This window comes from Sycon ciliatum, chromosome 7, assembly GCF_964019385.1.
Source record: "Sycon ciliatum chromosome 7, ocSycCili1.1, whole genome shotgun sequence".
Taxonomy (NCBI): Eukaryota; Metazoa; Porifera; class Calcarea; order Leucosolenida; family Sycettidae; genus Sycon; species Sycon ciliatum.
Window position 1 is genome coordinate 8998983 of NC_088649.1, and position 23142 is coordinate 9022124.

The 23142-nt window shown below is 50.0% G+C and overlaps 2 protein-coding genes and 1 non-coding gene across 4 annotated transcripts; 1 reads left to right on the forward strand and 2 right to left on the reverse strand.

Moving 5' to 3' along the window:
* The first annotated feature begins 1257 nt into the window (after positions 1 to 1257).
* Positions 1258 to 7735, forward strand: LOC135820917 (uncharacterized). Its single transcript, XM_065333974.1, has 4 exons — positions 1258 to 1515; positions 2452 to 2591; positions 3961 to 4183; positions 7203 to 7735. Exons 1-4 carry the CDS (start codon positions 1264 to 1266, stop codon positions 7335 to 7337), a joined length of 750 nt encoding a protein of 249 aa, XP_065190046.1. The 5' UTR covers positions 1258 to 1263; the 3' UTR covers positions 7338 to 7735.
* Positions 7736 to 8885: 1150 nt separating this feature from the next.
* LOC135820918 (uncharacterized) lies at positions 8886 to 22771 on the reverse strand. 2 transcript variants are annotated; one of them, XM_065333976.1, is made up of 7 exons: positions 22143 to 22771; positions 16405 to 16535; positions 15229 to 15567; positions 14115 to 14168; positions 13346 to 13547; positions 10586 to 10928; positions 8886 to 10133 (listed from the first exon to the last, which is right to left on the reverse strand). In XM_065333976.1, exons 1-7 carry the CDS (start codon positions 22166 to 22168, stop codon positions 9726 to 9728), a joined length of 1503 nt encoding a protein of 500 aa, XP_065190048.1. In that variant the 5' UTR covers positions 22169 to 22771; the 3' UTR covers positions 8886 to 9725. The 2 variants fall into 2 exon arrangements, with proteins under 2 accessions (XP_065190048.1, XP_065190047.1); XM_065333975.1 differs by having other exon boundaries at positions 16405 to 16538.
* Trnaw-cca (transfer RNA tryptophan (anticodon CCA)) lies at positions 12151 to 12222 on the reverse strand. The gene has a single exon. It is a non-coding gene; the product is annotated as a tRNA-Trp (tRNA).
* Positions 22772 to 23142: the final 371 nt, after the last annotated feature.

Genomic DNA, 23142 nt, shown 5'->3' on the forward strand with positions numbered 1-23142 from the left:
ACACACGCACACACACACACACACGCACACACACACGCACACACACACACACGCATGCCGCACTTGCCTTGTTGTTGATGTCTACATCTCTATGGTAGATGCATGATTGCAATGTGCCATTATCGCATGAGCATGCAGTGCATAGTTTCCACGGGGGTCATGTGGCTGTTGAAATCATGGACTTGTAAAAGTAAATAATTTTGTTTTTCAGCAACAACAAATAAAAACGTTGACCCTGTTCGCTTCACTAAGGAGTTGAAACAATGCCTGTCGGCGGGCGGACGTGCATGCGTGCGCATGTGTGTGTGTGTGTGTGCGTGTGTGCGTGTGTGTGTGTGTGTATATACGTACATGTACCGTTGATCCGCCCCCACGCCAAGTCGCTTCCCAGCTGGTTTTTCGGCAGGGGGCGGGAATTAGATAAAATGCTGTCCAGTGCAGTACGATGTACAACAACTCGGAGGATTAGACTCGATGTGCAGGATTGTGCACATTTTCATCCTGGATTGGCACAGATTGTGTACAGCAGTGCATGCGTCAGTTCAACATCGTATTTCGTTGTATACACCGAAGTCCGCGCTTCAAAGGCAGAAAATCGACAGGGGGGGGGGGGGGATTAGAGAGGGGGCGGATCAACGGTACTTTACGGTACATGATTGTGTGCACACACTGTGATCCTGTTTTAGGTACTGCGAATCTAAGGAACAGCAGGCATGCAGTGTGGTTCTGTAGCATTATAGTGATGTTTGGCATACATGTACAGTATCTGGCATTGGCCATTGCTGGGATCAGTACTAGTGTGTACTATGTCAGTATGTGTACTCGTAGGCTTGCATTATGTACTGTATCTAGTACCCAGTCACGGTATACTATTATTAGTATACGTGTACATGGCATGATGCATATGACAGACTGTATGGAAATCGTATCTTGCACTTTGGGGGGTCTTTGCTATTAATTTTTGTATTTCTTTTGGGGCTTCTGCGATCGCCCTTTCAATGCTCTGGGGGCGGCCTGGGGCTTGTCAATGACAATGTCACGAGTCATTTCTCGAGAAGACTGAAATCAGGGCCTGAGTACTTTTGCGCGGGGGGGGGGGGTCGTATTTGTACGACTCCCTGTACTCCTGTCTCGGCTTTATTTAGCAGCCTCACGCCTGACACGTGACATCTGCACGTGATGCACGACTGTGTAAAAGGAAGGGCCAGCGACATCGCACAAAGCGAACTGCTTCGACTCGACTTTGAACCAGCGTCACAGCCGATGTGGCGAAGCTCCTTTTCTTTCCCTGTAGCACTGTTGCACTTCACAAGAGCTTGCCAAACGGACCAGGTTCATCCAAGGTTCTTCTTGCGTATCTCAGTCATGGCTGCCCTTGCTTTCGTTTTCCTCTCGCTGGTTGCGGCTGCCGCCTCCCAGGGCGCCGAAAAGGTCACTGTCGGGTTCTATTCCGAAGCGCTGTGTCCGGGATGTGACCAGCTGGCTGAGACAACCATGAACAAAGCCGTGAAAGAGGTATGGACATAATCATTTTCAGGATTCACTTTGTCGGATATGTGCTATTTGTTCGAGTGCCCAGTGTAGTGTGCAGGGCTGTAGCCTACAAAAACGCGCATAGCGTGGCGCTGCGCCTTCGAATGTTTTGACCCCCCACCCAAAAAAAATATCGAGAATCTCCACTGCATGCAGTTGTTTTTTGTTTTGGTTTACGGTATTTTATATAGCAGATCAGAACTAAATGGCCGGGCAGGCATGCCCAATGGATGCTATAATGGAGATGGTTTTTTTTACTAGCAATCATACCGTATTTACTGCTATTAGCAAGAGTACATAAACCAGAGTGTGCAGGACTGCAGGTCCGGGAGAATCATCCCACAACGAAGTAAATAGTTTTTTTGTTGTAAAACGCACGCGAATTTCCCGTCATCACCTTGGTGATACGGTGATTTAGCACTGCACCTATTACTACTGCCAGGACTGGTATGACGGATTTTCTATGATCCATAATGATCTAAACAAAACGAAAACTTAGAGGTGGGATCGGTTTTATGTAGCATTGATGCAGAACTGCACACTCCGGTTTATATACTTATGGTTGACGACAATGACTTCGCAGAAAAAGGGTAAGCAAGAAACACGGACTGCCGCGCACATCACAGTCATAACTTTTAAGTTCTCCTAACACGACATTTTCATGACATTTTCACAACGAAGTTTGTTCGCTAAGTGTCCGTGTTTGTGACCTGCACCATGCAGATCTGTCCACGTGATCCCTAAATAGTGATGCCTGAAATGTTTGTGTGTGTGTGTGTGCGTGCGCGCGCACGTTCGTGTGTGCGTGTGTGTGTGCGTGTGTGTGTGTGTGCATGTGCATGCGTGTGTCTACATGTTTGTGTGTGTGTGTGTGATGTGTACGTGTGTTTGTTCGTGTTTTTGACTTTTGACGTGCAGCTGAGCTCCATCATGACGCTCGACTTCGTACCCTGGGGCAATGCAAAGCTGGTTAACAACCGCTTTGAGTGCCAGCACGGCCCTATTGAGTGTGTGATGAACACCATTGAGGCGTGTGTTATGCACTACAACAAGGATATGTAAGAAGCGCTGTATTTGTTGTGCAGCTGCTTGTTCCCTAGTTCTGTTTGCTCGTTCGTGTTGAAGTGAGCCAGCGCAGTACTGCGTCCCCGGCTCGCCCGTGGTCCTTTGACCTCTGCGAGGTCTCTTTTGGCGCTGCGCTGCGCGCTCGGGGTTTGTTAATCTCAGGGTTGTGGGTTCGAGCCCCAATTTGGGTGGCAATTGTCGCTGGGTGCGAGACCTGATGAGCCAAAGCCGTGGCACAGTAAAACCGGTTTATGCGACCTCTGGGTTTAGCGACCACCTGCTCTTAACGACCGTTTTTCCATGCACGGACAGTTCTACGCGGAAACTGTGGGACCTGGATCTAAAGACCACCTGGCTTTAACGACCGCTTTTGCTTGCACCGTGGGGTGGTCGATTAAACCAGGTTTACTGTACCCCGAACTGGCGAAAACGTCAGTTTCTGGTGGTTTGAGCTCAGTCCGATGCTGCACGAAGAACTTGTCTGGGATCTTTCTCATCTGGTTCACTACTTGGTCATCCTTGTGATTGTCACCGGTTCTATAGGAAGTAGGAATGCGGTCCTTGGAGCTGTAGAGAGTGTTAAAGAGTGTTGCCAAGAGTCCATAAACAAGAGTGTGCAACGCGCGATAGGGTCTTGTCACGACTCGTTTTCAACATTACGTCATTTTCATGTACATTTTCATCCAGCGAATGTCGCGGCCTGCACGCGCAGCTACATGAAAATGACGTAATGTTGAAAACGAGTCGTGACAGACATCTATGTGGCGTTGCACACTCTTGTTTATGGACTCTTGGTGTTACCACTAACACGGCCAGCCTGAATAAAGGTCACCTTGGGCGCGTTCGATTACACACATTTCGGTCAATTCTAGAATTAGTTATGGTGGATGCACCGTTCGATTACACAAATTCCGTCGTCAATTCCAATTCCGTCAACTCTGAAGAGAGGGCGGAATTTCTAATTCCAAAATTACTAATTCCAGAATTGACGCACTCGACGTATCACGCCATGCTAGGTCCACGTGCGCGCGAGGATGCACGGGATCCCACGTGATCCCCTTTTGCGATTTTTACGTGTAGTCGTTCGTTTACATGGCCGCAATCCGTTCATTATGTTCATTCGAGAATTATAAAACCTGGGCCCAAATGTGCAATCGAACCCGCCCCTTGAGGACAAACGTTTTCTTTGCATTCAACATTGCTCCATATGTTGTTCTACTTCTACCTTGTACTGGATGGCCTGCATCAGTCGTTTTTTTCTTATTTGCCTCTCTTCTGTCCTTTGCACATTCGTGTGTGTTGGTGTGTGTGTGTGTCGGTGTGCCGGTCTCTCTCTTTCTCTCTCTCTCTCTCTCAATCCAGCTCTGTGTGGTGGCCATATGTTGTGTGCACGGAGGCACATGGTTACAAGCAGACTATCAAGACGGCCGAGCAGTGCGCAAAGGAGAGCAACATTGAGTGGCAGCAAGTGTATGAATGCCATGGCAGTGACCTGGGACACACGCTTGAGCTGGCCGCTCACAACAAGACCATGGCTCTAGAACCACCGCACACCTACACACCATGGGTGACCGTCAACGGCAAGGTAAGGAGTTTGTGTGTGTGTGTGTGTGTGTGTGTGTGTGTGTGTGTGTGTGTGTGTGTGTGTGTGTGTGTGTGTGTGTGCATGGGGGGGGGGGGTTGTGTGTGTGTGTGTACATGGGGGGGGGGGGGGGTTGTGTGTGTGTGTGTGTGTGTGTGTGTGTGTAGCGATGTCAGAGTGCCGTGCCACGTGACCTCCACGCTTGTCGCTGGATTCCCTAGCAACCAGCTGAAATGATGGCACAAAAGGCCAGTACGGCAGAATGCCAGTCGCGGCCAGAGCGTGCAGTACTTGGCACGCGGGATATTCAAATGTGACCTGAAGACGTCAGTGACAAGCTTGGTCGTGACTATTGCCACGAAAATAGAAGATGAACTTTCGTATCCGCGTTTGTGCGGGCGCGCTGCGCCTACAGAGCTGGGAGTATGGCCGCCGACAAGTTAGCGTATGTTCAGTCGCCTTTTTCATCTCTTGCGCTGCCTGATACAGGTTTGATTTTAGTTCCATCGTGTTCCCCGTCGTCCAATTTAGTTTGCTGCCAAGTTTCACCGGCGTATCACGCCGCGCACCAGACTTGTAGTATTTTTCGCGACAGGTACTCCATTGCTGGATACAACGCCATCATGAGTGTTCGTCCAGCAAATGGACCGGCGGTGAAGATGTTTTGTCGAGTCTTGGACTCAAGGAGGAGCAGCTATTGCAGGATAAGCCCCTGCCTAGCATGATCGGAAACGTTTCAAATGCATTGGTGTTAGAACTGATGAAGTTCAAAGCGGACCACCACCAGGATCATAATCTACTTGTCGAACTCTTCTTGTCTCGGAGAATGGCCAAATCACAACTCATACTTCGGCTACTCTTCAACAGTCTTCTTGAATTTCTCCAACAGTTTGCAGCAACAACAAAAAATAGTACAGCTACGGTATTTCATTTTGTACAGTGCGCAAGATTATTCATGAGCCGCGATCCCTGTTGTCAAGACCGATTTTGTGCCGTGGTGAGATCTGGTTTGTGTACAGTGAGGCATGGTGCTTTTCGACAATGGCGGCGCTTACCCCGCGCACTCTAAACTGGAATAAGTCCACTATATTTGCTCCGATTTGCTTTAAACTTTGCCAGTATACTCTACTTGTCTTCAGGAATCGGATGGTATTACAATATTTGCCCGATTCTCAAAACAGAAATTTACCCTGACATCGCGTGTGTGTGTGTGTGTGTGTGTGTGTGTGTGTGTGTGTGTGCAGGGGCGGATACAGGGGGGGTTCAGGGGGTTCGGACGAACCCCCTAAAATAATTTCGACCATGCATGGGTCCAGTCGATTCTTTTGTGATATCCACGTGCGCAACCAGCGAAGTGTAGCGTAGATCTACATGCAGCGTAGCCAGTAGACTTCACTGGCATGCATCCTGCATGCAGTAGTCACGTATACAGGCAGTGCAGGTACTACACATGTAGGTCGCTGCATGCATGCAGTGGTCGGGACTGTTATACGCGTACCGTTCGAATCGAAGGGTCTGTACGCGTATCATGTGACTTGAAACGATCGACAGTTCAAGTGGTGGAGCAAAAGGTGGAAAAACTGCCACTTGTCCTCCTTCCTTGTCGTTTTGTTTTATTTCGCGCTGGCTGGACTGTAGGTTTCCTCCGTCGCAGTACGAAGATCATGTTTGTGTTTGTCGTGTAGTTTCGCGGTGGAGGAAAAGGTGGAGAAACTGCCACTTGTCCTCCTTACCTTCCTTGTCGTTTTGTTTTATTTCGCGATGGCTGGACTGTAGCTTTCCTCCGTCGCAGTACGAAGATCATGTTTGTGTTTGTCGTGTAGTTTGCCATGTCGCGGTGGAGGAAAAGGTGGAGAAACTGCCACTTGTCCTCCTTACCTTCCTTGTCGTTTTGTGTTATTTCGCGCTGGCTGGACTGTAGGTTTCCGCCGTCGCAGTACGAAGATAATATTATTTTGTGTTTGTCGTGTAGTTTGCCATGTCTTGGTGGAGGAAAAGGTGGAGAAACTGCCACTTGTCCTCCTTACCTTCCTTGTCGTTTTTGTTTTATTTCGCGCTGGCTGGACTGTAGGTTTCCTCCGTCGCAGTACGAAGATAATGTTTGTGTTTGTCGTGTGGTTTGCCATGTCGCGACGTCTGCCAAAGAGGCGAGCGGCCGATCAGTTGCCATTGAGCTTGGCTTCGTTCCGCCGTGTACGACGCGAATGTGACGACACGCAGTCCCAGCCGGAGGACAGTCAGAGAACTTCGCCTTCCGTCAGTTCGGAAAATGCTGCAGTCACGGCCTTAGTTTCTGCCTGTGCTGCAGCTTTGTACTTTGTAAGGCTCTAAACGCATTATTACCCTTGTCTTATTGGCCAAGCAATGCAAGGGCTACCGTGACAATAAAGTTTTGCAACTCCCGGTGTAGTGAACGAACCGAAAACAGTTTGAAGCGAATTTAATTCTGTGCACTCGAAAAAAATTGAACCCCCCCCTGAAAAATTCCTGGATCCGCCCCTGGTGTGTGTGTGTGTGTGTGTGCATGTGTGTGTGTGGGGGGGGGGGGGGGTGTATGTGTGGATGCATGTGTGTGTGTGTGTATGTATGTATGTGTTGTGTGTGTGTGTGTGTGTGTGTGTGTGTGTGTGTGTGTGTGTGTGTGTGTGTGTGTGTGTGTGTGTGTGTGTGTGTGTGTGTGTGTGTGTGTGGGAGGGGTCGTGGGTGTATGCGTACGTATGTCATAAGTGTGTGCGTGTGTGTCAGTCTGTGTATATCGGCACAGCCCAACGAAATTCGAGCACTCGAGTGACGAGTCACCCCAGTGCCGGGTGCAGAGAGAGAGAGAGAGAGAAGAGAGAGAGAGAGAGAGAGAGAGAGAGAGAGAGAGAGAGAGAGAGAGAGAGAGAGAGAGAGAGAGAGAGAGAGAGAGAGAGAGAGAGAGAGAGAGAGAGAGAGAGGGAGGGAGGGAGGGAGGGAGAGAGAGAGATTACTATTGATAAGTAACGCAATTCTTTTGCTCTCTTTCACTCTGCCTATGCAGCACTTGGAGAACACCAATGACTTGCTCACCACCATCTGCACCCTGTACAAGGGAAGTGACAAGCCAGCAGCCTGTGATAACGTGCACAAGATGGAGATGGACACTCGCCCCCTGGAGCTCTGCAAGCGCCACTAAACGCCTGTCTAACACTGCTCCTCTCTCTCTCTCATACTTTTCTCTAAAGGTCTGATCTCTATTTATAGAACTTTTTCTAAGATACAGTAATAATGATGATGATGTAATTGTTTAGAACTGATCTTACTCCAAGAAAAATATATCATTTTAGCATCTCAGCTCGAATAAAACTGTCTTCGTGTTCTGTTGGTTTAGGACGATATTAGGCGTTGTTTCAATTGGATTTGTCGAATGTCGCCATGGCTTCAACGCCAGTGGCAATCGCTTTTCAACGGTCTCTTTCTGCTTAGGGTCTGTAGTACTTCCGTAATAGTTTGCTTTAGAACTTGTTTTGTTGAAAACTTTTCCACCTGGAAATCTAGTGTGCTGTTGTGCGAATTTGATGCTCTTGCCGTTTCCATGCCGATGGTGTTCGTGTGAAGTTGCATGGGACCGGGAAGCTTTTCTGCCAGCGCCTTTGCTCTAGTGTGCCGTCGCTATCCCGTTAGTACACATACTCTGGGAGAAAAGAGCACAGTCATGTCGTACACAACCCATGCTCTCTCATGTTCATGTACAGTGTTGCTCACTGAAATCCGACCCGGAGTCACTCAAGTACGCGCCGCGGGCATTGCGCAGCCCTAGTACCTACGAACACTGGGCTCTGAAATCGGGTACTGCACAGGGCGCAAGCCTGACTCGCGTGATTGGATTATAATCAGGGAGTAGTACAATACCATTATATTGTACTACTCCCTGATTATAGAGCAGCACTGAGTACTACTACAGTGCTGTCGGGCGCCGAAGAACAGCCAGGCTAGAATTTCATATAGCACAGCATACCAATATGTATACACGAGGACTCAACTGCCCATCGACTGTAGTACATGGAAATAAGAACGGACTAGGCTAGGAGGCTGACCCTCCCCCAGTTCTTCGGCGACCGACAGCACTGTACCGGTAATACAGTAGCTGGTACCGGTATAATACGTGAACAACAACTGCGGTGGCAACACGACGACATCTACAACACAACAAAAAAAGAAGAAAAAATTCTTCATCCTACCAACCCCTACTGGGCCCTAGAGTAAAGAGGGTCCATCTACAACACAACAAAAAAAGAAAAAAAATTCTACTTCCTACCAACCCCTACTGGGCCCTAGAGTGAAGAGGGTCCGAACCTGGGTTTTCCCAATACGGTTCAAATGGTCGCAAGACCGGGACTCTGCCAACCGGGTTATGGTTGTAGTACCTTGTATGTAACGCAAGCCTTGCCCGATACAATGTAGGTAACATCAAGAGACCATAGTTATGGACTCTTGGTTGCATGTTTTCATGGTGACAGCGCACTGTTTCCCATACAGTGTGTCCTCGTCTTGCTAACACGCTGTCACTGTGAAAACATAGGACACCAACAGCACCTGTATATGCAAGCCTTGCCTGATAGGTAACATGTTTTCACGGTGACAGCGCGAAATCGCCTTGTTCATGCTGTCACCGTGAAAACATGCACCTGCAGCTGTTTACAATTCTCATGACACTTCAAAACAACAAAACCAAAAGAACGTGTCCTTTCAGTCGTGCTCTTTCGGAACAGATAGATCTCTTGCTCTTGCTGTGTTCTACTGCGCAGTGTGAAACACAGTAAGGAACAAAATGGATCATGATAATGAGTATTGAAGACAATGATCAGAGCAAGACGGCAGAACAGCTTCTATCTGAGCACAAAATACTCCTTGACATCCTTACACACACACACACAACCTGACTTATAGACTGGGTGGTACATGTAAATGTCAAAAGTTGGATTCCATTCCCGTGCCGTGAAGATCGACTTCCAACACGATGGGTATAGTCTCCTGGGCGGAGGAAGCACATGAGTTCCTTCGGGGCAATGCCGTCACTTCGCTCCGCAGCTGCATGTGGATGAACGTTGAAGTATGTGAGCATGATTGTCTTCTGATTGGCTGAGATTCATAGCTCTAGCTAACGGTCTTCTCATGCAGCCATGAAAGAGATAATTATAAGTATCGTGATAAATAAACTGTTGTGATTCTCGTTTGTCCCTCTTTAAGTAGCATAATGCCACATGTGCAGCATGGTTTGATTGCATCCAAAACACTAGCCAGAGGTTTGATGCCGCAGCTCTGCATCATTCGGGGCGACCCCCCGGTGCGTACGGGCCGGGATTGGGTAGCACTGCCGTCACCCGTTCCCATGGTTACCCTCTGTAGTAGCATAACAATAGATATGTCACGTGCACAGCATGGTTTGATGCATCAGAAGCACCATGCCGATGTCTTAGGCACGAGCCAGCTGTCAGATGCTGCAGCTCTGCACCATTCGAGACTGGGCCCCCGGTGCGTACGGGCTGGGGATGATGTAGCACGCCGTCACCCCTTCGCATAGCTACTGCCGCTCCTGTCTGGCTTTCTGGACTGCCTGCACGTTGCGCTGTCGCCCCGCGTGGCTGGGCGCCTTAGGCTTCAGAGCCGGCAGCCGGAAGTCTTCGGACGTGTCCAGCGTGCGTGGAAACGAGTACGGCACGAGGGGCTTGCCGTCGCGAGTGCGAGTGCTCTGGTTGATTGCGGGCAGTGAGACACCAGCACCGCCACCACCGCCACCACGTCCCATGCCGGTCTTGTGTGCAAAGTGTTTGCTTGTGCCGGTGGTCGTGTGTTGGCCAGTAGCAGCGGCCGCAGCTGCAGCACTGCTGGTGTTCGGCTGTTTGGTGTAGGCCTTGGCGAGCAGGAAGGCGTCCGGCGTCCACTTGTTCGAGTAGAGCAAGTCGTTCAGGTCGGCTTTCAGCTGTCCAAGCTAGCGACATCACCACCGCAGTGAACAGGCAACAGAACATGTTTGCACACGCGTGTGCATACACGGACACATGCACGCATACATACACACACACACACGCATACACACACACACACACACATACACAAGCGCACGCACACGCACACACACACAAACCATGTGTTCCTTGCAGGTCTGTCATAGGAGAAAATCGCCACTACTGACCAGAAACGATACTCGATAGCCTAAAATTTACAATTGAGAGAGATAGAAAGAGAGGGAGAGAGAGAGAGAGAGAGAGAGAGAGAGAGAGAGAGAGAGAGAGAGAGAGAGAGAAAGAGAGAGAAAGAGAGAGAGAGAGAGAGAGAGAGAGAGAGAGAGAGAGAGAGAGAGAGATGGAGAGGGGGGCAGGGCAGGACTGGCACCAGCTTGAAAGCTACATAGGTCACATTGCAATACGCAGTCATACATACCTCATGAGCTTTCCGTACGTTATCCTTTCGCAACGCGTGAATCATGACATGACAACTGGCCAAGTCGGCGGGCACCGCAACCTCAGCACTGCCACGCGTCTGTGCGGTTTCCACCGCCGCTGCCGCAACCTTTGGCAGGTGGCGGTGAGTTGGCGCATCTGGCCCGATCGCTCTTGCCACCAGCGGGCGCGTGTTCGCAGCTCCTGGAGCTGCGGTTGCCATGGGAGGTGACGTGTGATGCTGGTGCTGTTGCTGCTGTGGTGGTACTGCTGAAACGGACGTGTTCCTGGCGTGCTCCGCGGCCATGGCTAGCGCCTGACGGGCCACCGCTGCGTTGGCCTGGCTGCAAATCATCACATTGGACACACGTGCACAAAACACAATCATCACGACCCGGTACAGAAAGAAGAATGGACCCATAGGGCTTGAAAGTGATGACGTCAAAACGACCAGGGTGTAGTAAGTTGACATTAGATTTCTATTTTTGGATCCACTAAGGTGTGACTTTGCTATTGCCTATATATGTGGGTGCATAGCAACCCACTCATGTCGCATGCAGGTGTGACTTTTATTTCGCCACCAGTTGTAACCCTGCCCCCAGTAGCGAAATCAGTCAGTTTCACTGGCTACATCACCATGCTGTGGGTAAGACGGCTTGAAATGTGCTTGGATCCATACAAAAACTGGATCCAAGTGGATCCAGTTTTTGAATTTTTGAAATTGTTGCTATGCTGTGACGTAGCACTTTCAAGCCCTATTGACCTATTGCACAATGACGTAATTTGCACCATAAACACCCTTCACAGCCACCTGGGCATGGTCGTCTGGGGTGTTGAACAGTGCATTGCTGATCCCAGCGTACTCTTGGTATTACTCATACATTCCATATTTGGCAATGCGCAGTGGGTCTATAGGCGTCATCTACAAGTATTCGCCATTTGTTTGCTAAATACAAAAGTACAGACATAATAAAATTTTTAATATGGCAAAAAAGTAGGACGAGCTGAAGCGACATGTGGACTACTTTATTAACAATGTAAGCGATGGAGACGATGCAAGAAACAACTCGTCCTACTTATTGCCATATTAAAATTATTGTCTCCTCGTCGAATTTTTAAATAATAAAAATTATAATTAATTTTATTATGAGGAGCTTCTCAGTGTTGGCATCAATGCAATGTAATTATACATAACATGTATAGCTTTCGCAAGTACAGACGTGCTCGGTGAAATCCGACCCAAAATGCGTACTTGTCGCCCTGAGCTAGCTCGGCCCTTGACGCCCTGGAAGTGGTACGAATGCGCCTGGACGTACACATGTACCAGTACAGGCAAGTAATCTGAACTGGTCCAGGGCGCCAGTTTTTTGCACGCTTCGGGTCGGATTTCAGTGAGCGCAATGCCACTGTACTGCATGTCCGGAAAGAAAAGTCGTGAAAGAATCTCCAAAGAAAGCCACCACTTGCTGGAAAACCCTGGTGTCAAAGTCAATTTTCTTTAGACTTTTCCCGTTTCTCTCTCCTAGCGGGTAAAATTATTGAAAAATGAATAAAAAAAAGTGAATCTGACCCCGACGTGATTCGAACACGCAACCTTCTGATCTGGAGTCAGACGCGCTACCGTTGCGCCACGGAGTCAGCTGATCATTCTCAGCACGCATGCTACCAAAGACAGTAAGTACCGAAAGAATGTCGCCAGTGGAGCTCTTGCGGGTTGCATTTTGCAGGCATCCAGGTTTATACCCACAAGCTATACAGCTGAAAGGTCCACGCTTGTTTGTTGGAAGGATTAACATCTCAAAAAGGGTGCGCGAACTGCCTACTGTAGTAGTCTGATTTTTTTTAAAGTTTAAAGCACATGATCCTATTGATGATGTGGGGTGACAGTGAAGTGGGACAGAAGACTATTCGACAACAGCAAAACCCGGCTGTCACGGCAACCACTTGGATAAGGCGATCACCAGTGCATTGTTGATCTATGGTTGTGTAGGGTATTGAACAGAGCCAGTGTATTGCTGTGGAGTTGTGCAGGGTGCACAGCAGTGTACTATCGATTTCAGCGCGCTCACATGCATCACTCGTACATTCCATAATTTGGCACTGGACTCATAATGGTAGAATTACCATCGCGTCGCTTGCTACTTTTCGCAGTTAGACTCGCGGCACTCTGACGCTAGAGCAACGAGTTACCATATTGTCTGTGTGGTGCCACCTCTGCACCATGGCTGGTGGATCGGCTTACTTAAAAAAGCTCCTGGCTGTACTGATGGGGGCTAGATGGCCGAAACAGTTTGCTGTCTACTGCATTGTGTATTGGCCTAGGAGCAGTGGTATCGTTCATGATCCACAAGAAGAAGGCAGCAACGCCTGTACCCAGGGGCGTCGGAGGGTATTTTAGTGTGGTACGGTCAGCGATCTGAAGTACAACTATTTACTCGTGGGAGGGGGGGGGGGGGGTGGCTGAGCCGACAATTTTGGAAATTTAGAGCCCAAATCAGTGCATTTTATTGATTCACGGGGTGCTTGGGGTAAATAGCGGTACGGTCAATACCGTAGTGACCGCACCGTGTCCGCCGCCCCTGCCTGTACCTATGGTGATGCATAAATAAAATAGTAGCCTGTCAGGTTTGTGCCCTGTTATCACACGTTCTGACTGCTTGTTATCTTGTTACAGCCGTGGATAGTTGCTTCAAAACTCGTTTCCGTGGGATTTCTTCTTCTATTTTAGAATGAAGATAAGATAACATAATGGTAGAATTACCTGAATGGCTTTTGCTGATAGATGTGATTCATCTGATCGATGTGCGCCCTCAGCTGTGCACTGACGTCGCGTTGCTCCACCAGGGCCGTGCGCAAGTCCTCGATCTCTTCCTGGAGAAGCCGCTCCTGATTGGCATCGAGCAGCTCAGGATTGCTGGCGCTGGCACCCTGTTCCTGGCCTGCTACTGCTGGTCGACTGGAGCCTGCCGATGTGCGTGTGTGTGCGTGCGAGTAATGCGTGTGCGTGTGTATGCATGTACAAGTGCATGTGTGTGTGTGTGTGTGTGGGTGTGTGTGTGTGTGTGTGTGTGTGTGTGTGAGAGCGCGTGAGGGAGAAATGGAGAGAGGCACGGTAGATGCGTGAGAGAGAGCAGCAGCAGCAGCAGCATTGGGTACAACCCACACCAGCGATGCATGCCCGACGCGACGCCATTACGCATACACAGTGGGAGGTATGCATCGAAGATGGCCATCACTTTTTTGCGGGGCAAGTTGCTCCATTTTTGGTAGGTAAAAACCCGTTCTCGTAGATCTATGCGTAGTACGCCATTACAAAGTTCATGACCTTTTATGCAGAGTTGGTATGACAGTGTGTACGGTTGTAGTGGACTTGCCATGCAAAACCTAACGGCGGGAAATTGATGCATACATGTACGTCGCATTACACGTACAGCCAGAATAAGAGGATGACAAGCGCGTTGTAACTCAGAGTTTCACACGCTCCGACCAAGGGTCTCGGACTCATCGTTACCCATGTGTGCGGTTCTTACCTGTGCCATGCGCTGATTGGGACGGCGGTGAGAAGATCAACTTGAACTGCAGATCTGCGCATGTGTAGGGGGTTGAGAGGAGTCCCCGAGTGTCAATGTAGCGCATGCACACACAACATAATTATACAAACACATGTACAAACACACAGCACACACACACACACATCACATACACACACAATTGCACTTGTACTTGCTCACTGCAAGCGTCGTCTGGCCTCGTCTAGTCACAAGAAAAATCTACCACTAGTACTGGCAATAGCCGAGTTAATAGTGATGGGAAATTGCTGTTAATTCCGAAGTGCCCCGCGTATCATAGTGTATGGACAAGACCCTGTGTGTCACGACTGCACACTCACAGGAAATGATGAACAACTACAATGACATACCGTACTGGCAATATATGTTGCCGCAGTGAGGCCATGAAGCGTTACATTGGCACATGTTTGCCGCACGCAGGGCGTTACATGCAAAGTCGCACAGGATCGCAGGAGCCGTTACACAGGTTTCTATATTGCCGCAGTCCTTTTTTTGCTATTGCCGCATCACTTTTTTGCTATTGCCGCATCATTTTTTTGCTTTTGCCGCATCATTTTTTTCTTTTCATCCACATTGAAGGCACAGAAATTCAGTTGCTATCCAACTGTTACAAACCCGACGGCAAAGGGCGACAACGATATCAATAGAAGACTGTATATTTTAACTATCAGAGTGATCTGTTCACAAAAAGATCATCAAAAGGAAAGTGACATAGGGGAAGAGCGCTTCCTCCAAAAACTACTTTTCACCACGCGGTACGCGGTACACGTGCTTTCACAGTTTTCAGCCTTTTTTTTGCAGTGCAAACTGCAATGAAAGATCGCCGCACCCCGCCGGACGCGCGTTACGAACTCAACGAAAATTTGTCGCACTAGCCTGGTCGCGCGTTACGCCGCACCCCCCCCTGCGTTACGCGTTACGCGGCAACATAATATTATATTGCCAGTACGGTAATTATTTTATGAACACAAAGCGGACGACTAAGTTTTCAGTTGATGTTTTGAAAAGCTCCCCCCCCCCTCCTTCCCTCAATATCCAATAGGTGATAGCACACAGAATTGCACTGACAACGTACTTTTATTTTCAGCTTTGAGTCGAGCAATCTCATCTTTCAGACCATCAAACAGCTTCTGCCTCTCCTCCTCCTTCGAAGCCTTGCCCGAGGCTAGTGGTGGCAAGATGGTGTAATTCGGTGATTCTGGTTCCTCCGTATTGTTGTCGTCACCTGCGTTGTGGCCATCGTTTCTCCCATCATTATCGTCGTTGTCATCTTCGTCATCATCATGGTAGTGGTTGCTAGCGACGACCGCGGCGGCGGGGGTGACCATACTGTCTTTCTGTTTCTGCTCCTCTCTTAGCTTGATGAGGACCGAGTCTGGCTGCACTACTCTCCCACCACCGACATCACCTCCACCTGATGGTGGCAACACAGATACATGTGTGTGAGAGGGAGAGAGAGAGAGAGAGAGAGAGAGAGAGAGAGAGAGAGAGAGAGAGAGAGAAAAAGAGAGAGAGAGAGAGAGAGAGACAGAGAGAGAGAGAGAGAGAGAGAGAGAGAGAGAGAGAGAGAGAGAGAGAGAGAGAGAGAGAGAGAGAGAGAGAGAGACAGAGAGAGAGAGAGAGACAGAGAGAGAGAGAGAGAGAGAGAGCGAGAGAGAGAGAGAGAGAGAGAGAGAGAGAGAGAGAGCCATACACACACACACGAGCATTTCTGTACAGTGAAACCTGTCTAAGACGACCGCTCAAGGGACCTTCAAAATGTGGTCTCTGTTACCAGGTGGTCTCCGTATCCAGGGTCAATTCACTGGAAATAGAATCTTTAGGTCCTGGTTTCAGTGGTCTTCTAGGACAGGTGGTCTCCGTATCCAGGGTCAATTCACTGGAAATAGAATCTTTAGGTCCTGGTTTCAGTGGTCTTCTAGGACAGGTGGTCACCTTGTCCAAGTGGTTGCCTTGACAGATTTTACTGTATCTATCTGTGCGTAACAATACTGCCAGATTAAACAGTGAGGGCTGTTGGGTTGGTCAATGGCCAATTGAGTCATCTTTCCAAGATTCCTTATGAGTCTCTCTCTCTCCCCTCTCCCGGGGAGACCGACATGACCGACTTTGGAAGTCAGCAAATACAAGCGCAAGTAGAAGTGTGTGCGTATGGGTGTCTGTGTGTGCGTATGGGTGTCTGTGTGTGCGTATGGGTGTCTGTGTGTGTCCCTATTCAGTATTGTGCACATGTATGTGCAAGCTTGCGTACCTTTTGTCGCTGCACCACGTGCCCTGCGAAACAAGCCACCCCTTTTCAGTGCGAGAGACGGCCGACAAACCTGTCCCCATTGGCTCAGGTCCTGACTTGTAGGGTCACCTTCGATCAAGCCGCTTTCAGTGCTGCTGTGTACATGAACACACACACACACACACACACACACACACACACACACACACACACACACATACACACACACACACACACACACACACACACACCACACACACCATTCTTGTTCAGCTATTTTCAACGACAGCATGGTTGGCCTATGGCCTCTTACCCCTGCACAGTCCATGGACATCAAGCATGACATAAGCTCGTTTGTGGTACGATTCAATGACCATAGAAGGTGGTTGCTATACGCAGGTACATGTACATGCACACAATAGTGCCAGACATATTATGGGTATTTGCTAGGGCAAATCATTACTTTACCCAATACACTTTTCTTTTTAAATACACATAGAGCATGACGTGTGTTTTGTGTGTGTGTGTGTGTGTGTGTGTGTGTGTGTGTGTGTGTGTGTGTGTGTGTGTGCGTTTTTCTTTCCTGTTCATTTTCAGTCGTTGTCACTGTAGCTGTCAGGTTGTTGTTACAGTACAGCAGTCGTCGGTTCTACTCCATTCTTTCATCTGTTTTGCCAGTTCTGCTTGCTGATTCTCTCTATTTGCCACTGCCCCTCATAGTGCCCATGCTTGGGTGGAGGGTGGCGTGACCCGTTTAGGGTAGCCGAATCATAGTAGTAGTAGCAGTAGCAGTAGCAGTAGCAGTAGCAGAAGCAGAAGCAGTAGCAGTAGCAGTAGCAGTAGCAGTAGCAGTAGCAGTAGCAGTAGCAGTAGCAGTAGCAGTAGCAGTAGCAGTAGCAGTAGCAGTAGCAGTAGTAGTAGTAGCAGTAGTAGTAGTAATAGTAGTCAAAGAACTTTATTGAAAATCCATGATAATGTGATCGGAAAGATGATGGAAGAAAAATCCGAACTCGAGTCAAATCCAGGCAATTATTAGCAGTCACTACTATCAAAGCAGATCATTATTCACAATAGCGCAACTTGGAAAGCCGGCCAAAAAGGAAGATATTGAAATTAACCGAAGGCCTCCGCGCACAGCACATGGAGGGCCTTATAATTATATTCCCACTCACAACTGGAGCAAACGGCATTGGTCCAGGAATGAAATTGCTACACGCTTTCGGCAGTATGAAGCTCTGCACCCACGAAAGCAAGTAATCAGCCAGCGGAGCAAAATAAAAGAGATCCTGCAGCGCAAATGCGACATTACCATTGCATAACTAAGCTCTGGCTGCTTCTCGACAATGAGCTGAACAATGTTCTTTAGAGCACGGGAACATTCGGAAGCGCACATACCATTGGTCGCGAAAACCAAAGGTGTGAAGGTGCCTCGCTCAACATCAATCACACATTGTAGATAGGCCCGTTTCTTCTGTGCTTCGTTACGAGACAACTGGGCAAGTACATCCGATCTCGACAGCAAGGACACCGAGGGGTGGGTGACCCTCACATCAAAAAATGCATCTTGCTGTCGAGACCAGAAGCCCCTTGCACAAATGTCCAAACGAGCCTCAGGAGAACGATTGGCAGTGGCACAATCCAATGACTCACCAGTCAAAGGCAGCAACGTAGGCTCTATCCTTACATCTGAAATGACAGCCGAAAACACCTCCGCCAACAGGTCCCGAATCTCATTTTGGCGTAGACTTGGGTAGCCCCCTGTTGGACATACCGCAGCGTGATCAAGCGTCATGGCCGCTCCACATACGCAGGATGATGGTAATTCATCAAGTGGCCAGCCGTGACGAATTGCCACTGCATCACGAAAGGCGGACTTGTTCAAGACGAATCCACAGGAGGCAAGCGGCTCCGCCGCAAGCCAACTTCCCACACCGGCATCTCTGGAGGTTTCCAGCAGAACACGCTGAGGGCCACTTAGGGCAGGGGCCAGCTCTGACAGCTGGGTCCTATGCATAGCAGCACGCTGATTGTTTTGATGTCTCCGGAGAACGCTGGTGTCTGAAACAATCCGAGCCGGGGTCAACTCATTGGACCCCGACCGCAGCATTCGCACGACGGGCCCAGTGACAACTTCACTTATCCGGCGCTGCACCTCTGCGTCCTCCGCCACCACAGGAATAGCGAGGCCACCATATCGCACTGGTAATGCCAGCAGCTTCCGCTCCGAATCAGAAACCTCAGTCCGGCCAGTTAACGTGGGGATATATTTATTATTTATAACATCATTCAGTGGTCTGTATGAAGAGGCCAACCCTGGATGACTTCGGATGTGATAGTTCCACTTGCTCTTCATACCACGGACAAATGCGGAATATGCGGCGTGGGGCTGTGTAAGCGAGATGTCAGCCAAGAGGCTCATCTCCCGCACCCAACTCACAATGTGGCTATCGAGATTATCGGCAATGAACGTCGACTGGCCAACAGCACCTCCCAGGTACCTCGCTCCACCAGTTCGTATTGCAATACCAGTGGCATCGAACATGTCAACGGCCGCCCGCTCCAAATCCGGCTTGACAAGGAGTGTCGTCTTTGAGGCATTGGGGAAATAACCATACTCCGGTCCAATGTCAGACAAAGCCAACCAAAACTTGTGCACGTCCATCATCCTTCCACCAGCCTCGCCGTCATCCGCATACCAGCACTGGCCAATAGATGGGTGGTCACTTGACAGGCGTCTGATCATAGGGCTAATAGCCAGCGCAAACAGTGCCATGGCCAAAGGATCGCCCTGGCAAGTACCCTCTCGAGACAAGATCCTGTCACCACCCGGCAGAAACAACGATATTGGAGCGCCATATGTGTTTTGGAAGATTGTGGATACGGCAGGACACACTCGAGGAACGTTATGAAGCGCTGCCTGTCTGTTAACAGCATTAAATGCATTAGACGCATCTATGAACAAAATGGCCTCTGTTTCCGGATCCAAATACTGGCTCTGCACAGCAAGGACCGCAGCCTCACACGCAGATGGCATGCCCACACAAACCTGAAATGGGGCTACAGCCGCAACAACATCAGTGGAGACGCAGTCCAATATAGCTTTAGCGATAATACGGCGGTGTACTTCACCAACAGCTATCGGTCTCACACCTATACTGGAAGTAGCGCCAGCAGCATCACCAGCAGACTTCTCCAAGGGAACAAGGCGAGCTGCCACGAACGCTGACAGAATCTGAGGATCGACAACCTCCCTGCAGAGTCGCTTCGCTGCTGCAGCCAACGCCGATGCAAGGTTCGCCGATGCTCCCTTGAACACCGTGAGCATTCTCTGCCAGGCAGCGACATCCAGTCCAGATGGACCTCCCGACCCAGAACTCTTCATGCGGCCAGCTGTCTTTTCGATTTTTTCTGCTGAAATCGTTTCAAACATAATCTGGTTGGGAAGATCTGGTTCACAGTCCAACAATATTCCCTCGGCTGGATCCACAGGAGCAGGGTGCTTCTTCTGAAGCACGTCATGGACCGTCTCACCCGAGGATTGCACCGCAATATCATCAGCCCGGAGAGGTTTGCCACACCGCCCCTCTGACAAACCAGACAGAGCCTGACCCAGCCGACCACCGTGCACAAGCTTGGCAAAATCCGTGTCCGACATCCCACTGTCTCCACCACCGCCAGCAGACCCCGAGCGGGGACGCAAGTGAGCCTGGACGCAACGGGACTCCTCCAACAGTGGCTGCAAGTCACCAGCAGCCCACATGTCCATGCGCCGCTGCAGATGCTCTGTATTCTCCTTGCTTCTACTGTGCGGCTCAGGTCGCTGCAGCAAGAGGTGACTAGCAACCGCCACACACTCCCAAGCGACACAGGCAGCTGGACCACCAGATGCAAAAGTGTTTATGAAGTCCGCGATAATGTTAACGAAACGCTTGCCAGTGGAACCCGAGGGGGTCATAAAAAGGTTCCGCTGCCAGCACACAACCTGTCCATATGCAGTCCGCATCCAAATAGCCAACTCTGCATGCCGTGACCATAGAGAAGCAACTAGGGGAGCATGAGCAACCCAAGCAACGACATGGTCGCCACCATCCCCAGACTGCACAGGGCGACTCGCCCCCGAACATCGTGGGGGCGGCAGATCCACGCGCAAACACTCCGAAGACACCGGCGCAGGCGCAGGAGCAGACGCATGAGTATCTCCTGTTGTTCGATTGCGGGAAGACTGAGGCCCGGAACTTGGTACATGCCCAACCATGCCGCGGCGAGGCAGCGCAGATGCAGAGGCAGGAACAGACACCTGAGGATCTCCTGATGCGCCATCACGGGAAGACTGATGTCCGGAACTTGGCGCAGACCCAGCCGTCACCGCCGAGGCAGAGCTCCGAGTTGCTATTGTGCGAGAGTGTGAGCCACATGGCGGAGGAACAGAGCCCAACACATCCCGGGAACCATGGGGCACCCAGCCAGGAGGTCGAAAAGGTGGAGCGCTACACAACGATTCGTCCGCACCCATTCCAACAACTGCGGTCTGCAGATTCACGTTGCCAAAATTCGTACATTTATTATCTCTGCCAGGGTAACAGTTGCTGCAGCAGCGTCCATCCGACGCACACGAACATGACTTGCAAGTCCCAGACGCTCTGCTGCAAGCGCAGCATGGTCGACCGCTCACAGCGCGTGACCGCGACATCCCATAGACACAGCACGGGCACACTGCATGCAAGGACCTAGCCCTAGCCTTAGGTGTAAACAGTGCGTCTACATGCAATGAGTAGTGTCAACTCGACTCGTCCCATACCAAGTATGCATCCAGAGCGCCATTGCAGGCAGTACAGGGCCAAACCACAACGTGTGCACAGCACAGCAAGCCAGCTCAAACAGGGCCCAAGGCCCGCACGCTCAAACGTGCCCAGCACGGACCAACGGCTATAATGGCCGATTCGCAGCGCAAGAAACCAGCTGGATGAAGGACTGGCGGGCTGGACGAGCCCAGAAGGAAGCAAACTACTCGAGCCGACTCCACATGTCACAAGGAAAGTAAGTGAAAAGGCTTCAAACCGATTGAATTGAACAGTGGAGTAGAAAATTAGAGAATAACGGAGGAGCAAAAAGCCCAACCGCCCAGTGTAGTAGTAGTAGTAGTAGTAGTAGTAGTAGTAGTAGTAGTAGTAGTAGTAGTAGTAGTAGTAGTAGTAGTAGTAGTAGTAGTAGTAGTAGTAGTAGTAGTAGTAGTAGTAGTAGTAGTAGTAGTAGTAGTAGTAGTAGTAGTAGTAGTAGTAGTAGTAGTAGTAGTAGTGTGTGTGTGTGTGGTGTGTGTGTGTGTGTGTGTGTGTGTGGTGTGTGTGTGTGTGTGTGTGTGTGTGTGTGTGTGTGTGTGTGTGTGTGTGTGTGTGTGTGTATGTGGTGTGTGTGTGCGTGTGCGTGTGTGGTGTGCGCGCGCGTGCGTGCTTCTCTTGCGACGGGCGTATACATGGTACATGGTGTATGTGAGTGTGCGCGTGTGTGTGTATGTGGTGTGTGTGTGTGTGTGTGCGTGCGCGTGCGCGAGCTCGTGTGTGTGTGTGTGTGTACACGTGCATGTGTGACTGTGTGTGTCTACGCGTGCGTGTGTGACGGTGTGTGTGTGTGCGCGCGCGCGCGCGTGTGTGTGTGTGTGTAATTGAACACACGATACCACAAGCGATTCATCCCAGCAGTTTGGTGCTCATCTACAATCTACAGATAACAGTCATGCGTACTGTATGCACGGGCGCACTCACTCGTCACTAGATTTTCGGTTCTGCATCCTGGCCGACCGCAGTGCGAGGTCTCCTCTCCAGTCTCCACGAACGGTAGGATTGCGGCCGGCAGACAATCAAATCTTCTCTTCTGCTAACCACCGGGTCGTCTGCACATCTTCAAGTGCAGCAGTCGAGACAGGCCTCTCGCTGGCTAACACAGCGATGCAAGCAGCAGCGCCAAGACTATAATGTAGCGCTGGAAAGCTGATACTAGTACTCTAACTAGCGAGCAATGGCAGCGAGTAAGGTAGTGTCGAGATTTGTAAAATTACTGGAAAGTTACAAGTGAAAATTAGATTTGAACCCCACCTCCACATCCACCCTCATTCGTGAACAGTTGCTACCAGCGTTTCTGAGCGTTTCCTGGCCGACTTTTGAGAACCGCTCTCAGCTTCAGACTAAACGTTTCACAAAACAGGAGCTTGCCTGCAGGATCGCTGCTAACGTTTTGGACTGTCGCCCACATAGAAGTCATGTACGATTCAAACACCTCTACTGGCTCTAGTCTAGCATAACACAATCGAACATTTACTACTACGACTATCGACTATCGAGTGTCGTCTCGAGCGTGATTGGTTTTGCTCCCACACGACGTGACCTGGTGACTTCACGCTGTCTTTCGCAGTTCTGCAGTGCACTTTCTGTGTTCTTGTATGGCATTGTGAACGGACGACGAACGACATCGCGTCGGTGATGACAGAACGCTCAGCTGATCGTGTCGTCTGGACGACAAGACGTTACTCGCTGGCGCTAGGCATGGCATCTGCCTCTGCAAAGTCTGCATGCGCATGCTAGCTGCCGTCTGCACTCTGCAGTACACCACGGTACACTGAGTCTGTACGGTCAGTCTGGACATGACGTGCAGCACGCGTGACCTAGCAACCTGGCAGAAGGTGTCAGTGTTGCTAGGTCACGCGTTCACGATAATTTTCACATCAACATTTTTGTTGATGAGCGCTAGCGGGCGCGGGAAAATACA